This window comes from Echinops telfairi, unplaced genomic scaffold (genome assembly GCF_000313985.2).
Source record: "Echinops telfairi isolate 266 unplaced genomic scaffold, ASM31398v2 ScPeMD7_9;HRSCAF=40, whole genome shotgun sequence".
NCBI classification, from domain to species: domain Eukaryota; kingdom Metazoa; phylum Chordata; class Mammalia; order Afrosoricida; family Tenrecidae; genus Echinops; species Echinops telfairi.
The window spans coordinates 27,428,016-27,439,616 of NW_022103906.1; the positions used below are offsets into that span (position 1 = coordinate 27,428,016).

The 11,601-nt window shown below is 40.0% G+C and overlaps 1 protein-coding gene across 1 annotated transcript; it reads left to right on the forward strand.

Moving 5' to 3' along the window:
- Positions 1-8,151: 8,151 nt before the first annotated feature.
- On the forward strand, positions 8,152-9,186 carry LOC101645321 (mitochondrial carrier homolog 2). The gene has a single exon (XM_004707568.3). It carries the CDS (start codon positions 8,156-8,158, stop codon positions 9,065-9,067), a length of 912 nt encoding a protein of 303 aa, XP_004707625.1. The 5' UTR covers positions 8,152-8,155; the 3' UTR covers positions 9,068-9,186.
- The last annotated feature ends 2,415 nt before the right edge of the window (positions 9,187-11,601 follow it).

Here is an 11,601-nt window from a genome sequence, read left to right on the forward strand (position 1 = left end):
ATAGAAAAGCAGACATTGAAATGCCACAGAAATAAATCTTCAGAATGCTGCTTAGAGTCGTATAGGATATGAGGGAATCAATACAGAAAAAGGATGAAATAATACAGAAAATAGAGTCTGCATCCTGAAGGAAAATACATGAATTAAAGGATGAGGCAACAGAATCAAAGACAAGGTAAGAGACCTCAACAACAGGCTAAAAGAAGCAGAGAATCATATCAGTGATTCAAAGATAAACAAGCAGATTTCAACAAATGAGAAAGGCAATCAAACAAGATAATCAAAGAAGATGAAGAAAACCTGAGAACAATGAGCAACGCTGTGAAGAGGAACAATATTTGAATTATTGGGATACCAGAACAAGACATAATGAAGAAATCAGCAGCCAAAATAGCGAGTGAATTCTTGAAAGAAAATTTCCCCAATTTAATGAAGGAGAATCAGACAATCATCCAGGAAGCAGAGAGGATACCAATTAGACTCTATTCCAAGAAGAATGCACCAAGGCATATAGTAGTCAAATTATCCAACTTTGAGGAAAGGATGAAAATCATAAGAGCAGCTAGAGGGAAAAAAGGCAGGCACCTATAAGGGTAAGCAAAATAAGAATATGCTAATTCTTATCAGCTGATACCATTAAGCTAAGGAGAAAGTGGAGTAGCATCTTCTGAAAGTTGAAGGAGAAAAACAGCAACCCAAGAATCCTCTAACCCACCAAACTATCCATCAAAATAGAGGGAAAGGTCAGACTTTTCCCAGACAAGGAAAAATTCAGAGAATACGTTAAACACACACACATACACACAAAAAATAGTACTACAAAGAATTCTTGCCAACTCAATTTGGACAGAAGACCAACATCAACAGAGCACAAACATGAGACCACCACCTAGTGCAACACTATGCAGAAGTCAATGCACTGAAAACAACACCCAAGATGTCATTTACCCAATGGTGAAAAGAAGGCAAAAATGATCCCCCCACACACACACATACACACTGCTAATGAGTGAGGGAGGAAAATATCTAAGACAAATAGTACAAGATAACAACAAACAAGCCATAGATGGATGTAATAACTCGGAATGTCAACGGTCTGAATCCATCCATTAAGAGACAAAAGCTAGCAGACTGGATTAAGTAACAAAACCCATCACTCTCTTGCCTACAAGAGATACATTTTAAGCTCACAGACAAAGATAGGTTGAGAATCAAAGGCAAAAGCAAATAGAAATTTTTAAAAAGCAGGACTTGAAATCCTAATTTCTTATAAAATCAATCTCAAGGTGTAGGACATAACAAGAGATAAGAATGAGTACTATACAATATGTACTAACGGATCAGAAGAGGAAGAGCCAGTAATCATAATAAATATATATGTACTCAACAAGAGACCTGTAAAATTCATCAATCAACTTCTTCAAAAGATGAATAAAGAAATAGCAGGCTCAATCATAGTCGGTTACTTCAATCCACTGCTCTTTGAGAAAGACAGATCAGTGGGAAAGAAGCTCAACCAGAAGCTACAGAACTAAATTATACAATTCGGTAACTCAATCTGATAGACATGTTTGGCGCTCTCCACCCAAATGCAAAAAAAAAATGCACAATCTTTTCAGGTACAAAGGCACATTTTTAAAACTAGACCACATGCTGGGACACAAGTCCACCTTGAGTAAATTCAAACATATAGAGGTCACTCATACTTCCTTCTCTGGCCACTATGCCATAAATCTGGAAATCAATGAAAGAAAGATAAAACAAGGGCAAATACTTAGAGGATGAATCAGTTTCTTTTTCAAAAGGTGTGGGTACTGGCCTAAATTAGAGACGAAATTAGGAAGTATGTAGAAACTAATGAGAATGAAAATACAATGTACTAAAACCCATGGGCTACAGCAAAAGCAGTTATCAGAGTATACGTGATAGTGATAAATGCACTTATGAAGAAGGAAGAGAGACTTATGATTGATATTCTATCACAAAACCTTCAGCAATTGGGACAGAATCGACAGAATAATCCTTCTAATTGCAAAAAGAAAAGAAATGATAAAAATCAGGGTGGAGATAAATGAGTGGGAAAACAAGAAAATAATTCAAAAAATCAACGCCATAGAAAGCTGTTTATTCAACAAAATCAACAAACTATTGGCAAATCTAACCCAAGACAGGAAGGAGCAGACATCAATATCCAGGATTAGGGATGAAACGGGGTAAATTACAAGAAACCCTAATGAAATTAAAAGATTAATTACACAGTACTAAGAAGGTCTGTACTCCAATGAATACAACAACTTAGAAGATATGGACAAATACATGGAAAAACAATCCCTCCCTAGATTATCACATACAGATGTCAAGAACCTGAACAGACCCATAACAAAAGAAGAAATAGGTAAGGTTATCAAGTAGTTGCCCAATAGATAAGGTTACCAAGGAGTTACCTACAAAGTCCCAGCCCAAATGGCTTTACAGGAGAATTCTACCAAGAATTCAGAGAACTGACACCAATTCTACACAAACTCTTCGAGAGCATAGAAGATGATGGCAAACTCCCAAACACATTCTATGAAGCTAGTATAACACTGATACCAAACACAGGCAAAGATTCCACAAACATAGAGAACTACAGACCGATATTGCTAAAGAACATAGACGCAAAAATCCTTAATAAAATTTTGTCCAATAGAATACAAATATATATAAAATGAACAACTCATGATGGCCAAGTGAGATTAATACCAGGAATACAGGGATGGCTCAACATCCAAAAGTCCATTAATATTATCCATCATATTGACCAAAAAATGGACAAGAACCACATGATAATATCAATAGACACAGAAAAAGCATTGGACAATATTCAACACCATTCCTAATTAAGACAGTCAAGAATATAGAATTGTAAGGAAATTACCTCAATATAATACAAGCTATATTAAAAAACCAACATCCAGCATTACAATCAATGGTGAAAAGATAAAAACAATTCCACTGAAAAAAGGTAACAATGCTCCTTGTCCCCACTTTTATTCAACTTTGTCCTGGAGGTACTAGCCAATAACATAAGGCAACAGAAGGACACCAAAGTATTTGTCTGGGGAAAGAAGAAGTGAAACTATGGTTATTTGCAGATGATATGATTCTGTATATTGAAAACCCAAAAAAATCCACAATAGGAGTGCTGGAAGGATAGAGGAATATGTTTGTGTGGCAGGATACAATATCAACAAGCAGCAGTCAGTCAGATTCCTATATACAGTTAATGGTATTGCAGACATAGAGATCAAGACAGTAGTACCTTTCACCATAGCCAAGCATAAATTGAGATATCTAGGGATATACCAAACAACAAAAAACTAAAGAAAACTAAAAATGAGGGAAACTACAGAACATTATTACAAGAAACCAAAAGAGACCTTCACAAATGGAAGAATATCCTATGCTCATGGAAAGGAAGACTCAGTATTGTAAACATGTCAAACCTACCGAAGACACTATATAAGTTCACTGCAGTCCTGATACAAGCACCAGCATCTTATTTCCAAAAAAATGGAAAAACTAATGACCAACTTTCATATGGAAAGGGAAGAAGCCCAGAATTGGCCAAGAACTCCTCACGAAGAAGAATAAAGTGGGAGGGCTTGCATTACACGACTTCAAAACTTATTATACAGCCACAGTTGTCAAAACAGCATGGTACTGATATAATGATAAATACACAGACAAATAGGAACAGAAAATCCAGAAATAAAATCAGCAGCATACGGACAACTAATCTTCAATAAGGGCCCCCAAACCATCAAATGGAAGTGTATACCCTCTTTAACAAATGTTGCTGAAAAAATTGGATATCTACATGCAGAAAAATTAAACAAGACCCTTACCTCACTCCATACACAAGAACAAATTTAAGGTGGATCACACACCTCGCGGTAAAGTCCCAAATTATCAGGATCTTCAGTGAGAGAATTAAGACAAACCTTGGTGCAGGGACTACATGGGCTATCAGAAATAAGGAAGGATACACACAGAGCGGAAGTTACAATAGACAAATGGGGCAAACTAAAGATAAAACACTTGTGTACATCGAAAGACTTCATCAAGAGAGTACCAAGAGAGGCCACAGACTGGGAAAAGATATTTAGCAATGACATATCAGACAATGTACAGAACTCGGCAAGCTTACAATAAGGAAGAAACTAATTGCCCACTGAGGAGATGGGCAAAAGACCTGAACAGAAGTTTTACAAGGGTGGAAATCTGAATGGCCAAGAAACATATGCAAAAATGTTCCCAATTATTAGTCATCTGGGAAATGCAAATTAAAACAACTATTATACCAGCTAAAACCCTCAAAGATAGACCGATTCAAAAAATCAGGAAGCAACAAATGTTGGAGGGGAACTGGTGAGATAGGAAGTCTCATCCACTGCTAGTGGTCTTGTAGATACATACTGTCACTCTGGAAAGAGATTTGGCGATACCTAAAACAGATGGAAATCAAGTTACCTTACAACACAGCAATCCCCCTACTGGGCATATACCCAGAAAAAGAAGAAACAGACCACGACCAGACATCTGCATTCCAATGTTCATTGCTGGCAGTTCACAATCAAAGAATTGAAAGCAGCCTAAATTTCCACCAAGAAATGACTGGCTTAGAAAAAACTGGTATATACACACAATGGAGTATTACGCATCCCTCAAAAGCAGTGATGAAAAGATGAAGCATCTCGTCTCGCAGAAGGAGTTGGAGGACATTACGCTGAGTGAAGTTAGCCACAAATTTGTACAAGCACAAAAGTACAAGTACAACATGAATCCACTGATGTAAGTTCAAACAACAGAACAAGCATATAGGAAAATGCACATAGCACTCAGTTCCCAGACTGAGGACCAGATATGCTGGTGTGCATCAGACTACACCCCAAAAATAAAAAGAAGTATAAGAGCTGCTGCTAGCAGCTGTGCTGAAAGACACCCTCTGCTTTAAGGCAATGGGGGGCCAGGGCACCAATCCACCCAAAGGGAAGGTATTGTTTAGGTCTCCACAGGAAACAGGGAGAGACTGAGTAGACCTCATTCTGGTGCACCAAATCTTGAGGGTGACGTTTCTGCATGGAGCAGCTTGTTAGCAGAGAGGACTGCAGGGTTGGTCCCAGCTTGAAATGTCATGTCCCCACCCTAGATGACAGCGCTGCAGAGGACAGGACTGAAGCTGCATTCCTGGGAGAGCACTCCGTCTATCCCAGGCACAGGGGAGCAAACCAGGAGAGGAGTGCAACAGACCAGCAATGGGAGCAAAGCTATGTAATCCCTGAGGAATTCTGATTGTAGACTTCTGAGTAGGGGCAGCACTTAGTACCTATTGGAACTGGCTGGAAGTTACTCACAAGGGGTCACACTGAAAGTCTAAAGGTGAAAATGGGTGGTGGTGGTGGGGGGCACTAGACCACTCTATCCCCAACTACAGAAAGAGCAATGAGGACTTGTAGGAGACACACCTTTCAGCCACGAAAACTGAGGACTAAAAGAATGTAAGAGCTGTTGGTATGTAGGTCCTGGGATATGAAAACCTAAGAGAAATGGGGACTAGACTGACCGATTATAACAAGTCCTCTCTATTTAGCAGAGAGATACTCATCTACTCTGGGTCAGGATAACAGTTAGACATGGGACTATATACATGGTCTTTCTTTTCTTTCTTTTTTATCTTCTTCCTTTCTTTTTTTGTTTTGGATGTCTATCTAATTAAGATAGGCAGGATAAGCAAGCCCAAGGAGACAGCAACGGGACCAACAGTTCCAGTGGGTGGGTGGGGGGTATGGGAGGGAGAAGGCGGGGGAGGGCAGTGATAAACCAACAACAACAGAGACGGGAATAGCGAGAGTGCTAAAATAGATGGTGAGGAGGGTGCGGCATTCTTGGTTGTGTTTGATTAATTGAAACGTGTCGGAGAGAAATTGCTGAGAGGTGAATGACAGGTTATCATGATGGGGCAGTAGGGAAGAATTAAAAAAAAGAGGAAGAGAAAGTAAAAATTATATATCGGTATAAATATAAGTATTTATATATGTAAAGATATACAGATTGGTGTATTTGTCCATATATATATGTATACGTATATGTGTAAATACAACAAGGAAGCAGATGGGCTTTGGATCTCTATTTAAATCTTACCTCAGTACAAGAATAGTTTGTCCTACTAATGTGGCACTGTATGACACTCACCTTCCCAACATGATCACTGAAGACAAAATGGGTGCATGAAGAAAGCTGATGATGTCCAGATATTAAAAGATAAAGTGTCTGGGGTCTGAAACGCAGTTAAAGAAACAGTCATCTAGCAGGGAAGCAAAAAAGTCCATATGGAAGAACACCAGCCTGTGTGGTCATGAGGTGTCAATCGGAATAGATATCAGTAGTTCAATAAACAAGCAATTAAATTGATGTGAAGGAGTGCGGACAAAATGGAGACCAAACTGACCTGTAAGATACTTGGATGGTACCTCACAGAAGGGCCACACAAAAGGGATGTTAAGTCCAGGGTGCAGTATACCACAGATGAAACACACAACCATGCCCTAGTTCTTTAGCATTTCCTCCCTTCATTATCATGGTCCTTTTCTTACCTCATTAATCTTGTTAGACATGAATATGTTCATTTGCATAATTTGGATTGCTTGATGCATGAAAGGCAAGATAGATAACCCTTCAGAAGCAGTAACGGGAGTAATAATTCCCTGAGGGTACGAGAAGAGAGGGAGGAGAAAGGAGCGAGGTGGAACTGATAGTAATGATGACTGTATAATCCCACTCAAGGGGAATGAATAACAGATTTGTAGGTGAACGGATATATCGGATGGTGTAAGGCACAGAAAGAATATATATGTAAAAGAATATATACATTCTTTCTGTAAACAAAAAATATATACATATATATATATATATATTCTTTCTGTGTATGTATATATAGACATAACAATAAGAGTTCCTGGGTGGGGAGTAAAGGGGAGCTGGTATCAAGCAGTTCAAGAAGAAAGAAAATGTTTTCAAACTGATGGCTGCAGCAATTGTACAATCATGCTTGATCTAATTGAATTATGGATTGTTACAACATCTGTAAGAGCTCCTAATAAAATGTTTAAAAAAAGAAAGAAAGAAAAAGACCCTGACTGGGAGAAAAACAAATTCTAAGAGGCACTCTAAACTGAAGCAATGCACATTAAAAGTAGAGACATACAAACTGGAGAAAGCAGAAATGCAACAAAAATGGATCAATTCATTTGTTCGAAAACATTTCCCATGAGCTGACAATGTGCCCAACCACTCACGATGCTGATACAGTCAACATTCTGCCGCTTGACAATAAACAAACAGGTAATATACTAATACAGAATTTCAAGTAGAGATTACTAGTGTGTAGAAATTACCTGTAATTCAAGGGGAAAAAAACAAGAAAGCTCATTTTACATTGATTCTAAAAATACCACACACAGGAAAATAGAACAGACATGAATAATTATGTGTCATATGATATTACAATGAAACAAAAATTATTAGAAATTGCATATCTATAATGTGTGTACATGGAATTTAATCTTGTTTTGGAAGTAGTTAGGCAATAAATAAATAGGGATATGAATATCTTACTGACAAAAATAAATATTTAAATTTTAAAATCTGCAATGACATCGGAACATTACAAATGGAAAATATAATTTCTTTTAGAATGCTCAGAATATTTCAATTGCTCATGGACCACCCTGCCAGTGAGCCCCTGCAGATTTTAAAAGTAGAAATGGTATGGGTCACAATCCAAGATCAGGAGGCTATCAAACTACAAATTGCTAATGAAAGCTTGAATTATAAAATTCCAACAATTTTTATTTTATAACACTATTTGACATGAGAGCGATTTTTATGGGAATAATTCCATTTAAACTTATTATTTACACAATGTCAATCAGACGCTGTCTAACAAAGCATAAGGTATGTATCTAGAGTTATACACATGAATCAAATTAATAATACTAAAAATGAAAATAAACCATCAACTCATATTTTGTTGCTAACTGAAAAATAGTACAGTCATTTTGGAAAACAGATAGCTTCCTATAAAGCTTAAGATATACTTACCAGGGGTGCCATCATGGCGGACGCGGCCAGTCAGGTGCTCCTGGGCTCCGGTCTCACCATCCTGTCCCAGCCGCTCATGTACGTGAAGGTGCTCATCCAGGTGGGATATGAGCCTCTTCCTCCAACAATAGGCCGAAATATTTTTGGGCGGCAAGTATGTCAGCTTCCTGGTCTCTTTTGTTATGCTCAACACATCGCCAGCATCGATGGGAAGCGTGGGCTGTTCACAGGCCTAACCCCCAGACTGTGCTCTGGGGTCCTGGGAACCGTGGGCCACGGTAAAGTGTTGCAGCATTACCAGGACTGTGAGAAGCCTGAGGAAATAAGTTCTGGAAATGTCCAGAAAGATGCCTCGTCTTCCTTTGATCGAGTTATTAAGGAGACGACTCGCGAGATGATGGCTCGGTCTGCTGCTACCCTCATCACACATCCCTTCCACGTGATCACTCTGAGGTCAATGGTACAGTTCATCGGCAGAGAATCCAAATACTGTGGACTTGGCGACTCCATAGTGACCATCTATCGAGAAGAGGGCATCCTAGGGTTTTTTGCGGGTCTTATTCCTCGCCTCCTGGGTGACATCATTTCTTTGTGGCTCTGTAACTCACTGGCCTACCTCGTCAATACCTATGCACTGGACAGTGGGGTTTCCACCATGAGTGAAATGAAGAGTTATTCCCAGGCTGTCACAGGCTTTTTTGCCAGTATGTTGACCTATCCTTTCGTGCTTGTCTCTAACTTGATGGCTGTCAACAACTGTGGGCTTGCTGGTGGATGCCCTCCCTACTCCCCAATATTTACTTCTTGGATAGATTGTTGGTGCATGCTGCAGAAAGAGGGAAATATGAGCCGAGGAAATAGCTTGTTCTTCCGGAAGGTCCCCTTTGGGAAGACTTACTGTTGTGACCTGAGAATGTTAATTTGAAGATGTGGGGCAGGGACAGTGACCTTTCTGTAGTCCCAGATGCACAGAATTATGGGAGAGAATGCTGATTTCTACACAGGATGGCGCGCTTTTTTAATAATCATTTAATCTTGGGAAAATGGAAAAAAAAAAAAAAAGATATACTTACCAGATAACAAAGTGATTTCAACCCAAGGAATTTACCCAAGTGGCCAGAATGCCAGTGTTCACACAAAAACCTGTATAAAACTGCTCATAGTAACTTGATTCACACTAGCTCAAAACAGGAAACAACCGCAATCCTTCCGGGGAATTGAGTAGACAAATAGTGGCATGTTTGTGCAATGGAATGCTATTCAGCAATAGAAAGGAATGCAGTGTTGAAGCCCCAGAGATGTGCAGGGCCTCCAAGCCTTTATGGTGAGTGAAATAAGTCCGCTTCAAAGCACCTGGACTGCACGACTCCATTTATGTGGCATCCTGGAAAAGGCACAGAAATTCCCAGAGTACTTGCCAGGGACCAGGTGTCTTTTACAGGATGATAGAAATTGCTCATCTTTATTAAATAGTGGTTATACAGTTGGACAAATATTCTTATGGTACAACATAGAACTATTTGTTAATTTTTACATGTATAAATCAGTGATATTCCCAGGGAATGAATAACAGAATTGCAGGTGAACAGACACATTGGTGGTGTAAGATAGAGCAAAATAATAATATATATTATAAATAATTTAATAAATTATATATATCATATAATATAACAATAAGGATTCTTGGGGCATAGGGCGAGGGGGAAAAAAGATAAAGGGGAGCTGATATCAAAGAGTTCAAGAAGAAAGAAAATGTTTTTAAACTGTGGTGGTAGCAATTGTACAATTGGTCTAATTAAATTGTGGACTTTTATAATATCTGTAAGTACTCCCAATAAAATGATTTTTAAAATCTTCTCCCTAAAGCCCTCAATCCAGTTTTGCATTTGGAGTCTTTAGTTGCTAAGTCTTCTGGATCCATAAATTACCTCTGGGGCTGATATGTCTCATCTTTCTCTTCAACAAGGGGTTTGTATTTCAACAGGGAAGAAAACCATAAGGCAAAGGAGCAGAAACCTGGCCATCAATGGTTACATATCACTTAGCGGTGAGAGGGGAGAGTTTGGGTGGCGACAACCTCCCCGAACCAACCAATTTGCATACTATCAGAGGTTATATTAAAATACTTATAGGTAGTTCATGGATGCCAGCCAATCAGAGCAGATACTGCTCAGAACCCGCGGCGCAGCCGGATCAGAGCCCACGTGTGTAGGCTCCACATGTCTGCCAGTCAACAAGCTAAGCTAAGGGAGTTGAAGCCAGCGCCAAGCCATCTGTCCACTCTCATCCCAAACCCTCTGCTCTCAGGAACAAGATCAGGGCATTCATAAAGCATCTCAGTTTTAAACCCCTACGCAGATGAACATAAAATTTAAAACTTTCAGCTCCCTAGAATCACATTTCACCACATCTTTCTACCCAAAGGCTGATATTTCAGGAAGAAACATGACGTGCCATGGATCACCTGGGGCTACATACTGCAGAGATAAACTCTCCAGGGTTCTCACTAACATTCCAGCACAGAGGTATTGTGAGTAAGCGCCAAGGGTGAGCTTTATGGGGTGGAGAAATTCAGAGGTAGTGAAGAACGCACAGGGGTGGGCGTGTATAGTTCCCAAAACAAGAAGGGCTGGGGTGTGAGACCAGACCATTTTGAAACTCAGCAAGGGGTGTCAAAACCCTCCTTTTATTGGTTCTCAGCACTGTGGAAAGGGGATGGGCCAAAAGAGAGAGGAGGTGCCAGCCCACCCTCCACCCCAAACCAAGCACATTCTCCTCCCCACCCAAACACAGGAGAAAGAAAAAGGCAAGCTCAGAGTGTGAAAGTCATTACGCTTCACTGGGCTCCCCAGGGAAGACAAAACTCCGTGAGCAAGGAGGTTTAATTAGGCCTATTTTTAAAGATAAGCTCTGATGAAGTTTACTGCCAGGTTGGGAGTAGCAGTTTAAACTACTCTAACTCCAGAGATGGCAAACATAATGATGCTGATGAAAATGTTGCTGACACAGCCATTTGGGACAGTTGCCGCCAAGACCTGGTGAGTGGGGCCACTAGTCGGGGCCCAGTCTGGCTCTGGTGAAGGAACAATGTTACATGGGCTGCTATCCTCAGGGCAGAAGTGTGGCCTTACCACCAGGCAGGCTGCATTGGATGTAGGAGGCTATTGCTGGAATATTAGTGAGGAAGTCGGGGCGCATGGAAGCCCTGTGAACGAGCTCCCAGGGTGGGTTTGGGAGATGTTCAGAGGTTACAAAACCAGCAGCAGATGACTGTGATCCAAGATGCTGGGTAGGCACTGAAGGCACGATGAAGGCTGTTGGGGGAGGAGGGCTTGAAGGGAAACAAGCCAGGACAAAGATACCCACTAAGCATTTGTTAGAAGAACTAAGATCCAATGTCTCAAATAGGGGCAGCCATAAGGGAAGTAAAGAAAACAGATTTGAGAGAGATTTAGCAAG

What these genes read in the sequence shown, in the direction of transcription:
- LOC101645321 (XM_004707568.3), top strand. Translation starts at nt 8,156, where the DNA reads ATGGCGGACGCGGCCAGTCAGGTGCTCCTGGGCTCCGGTCTCACCATC.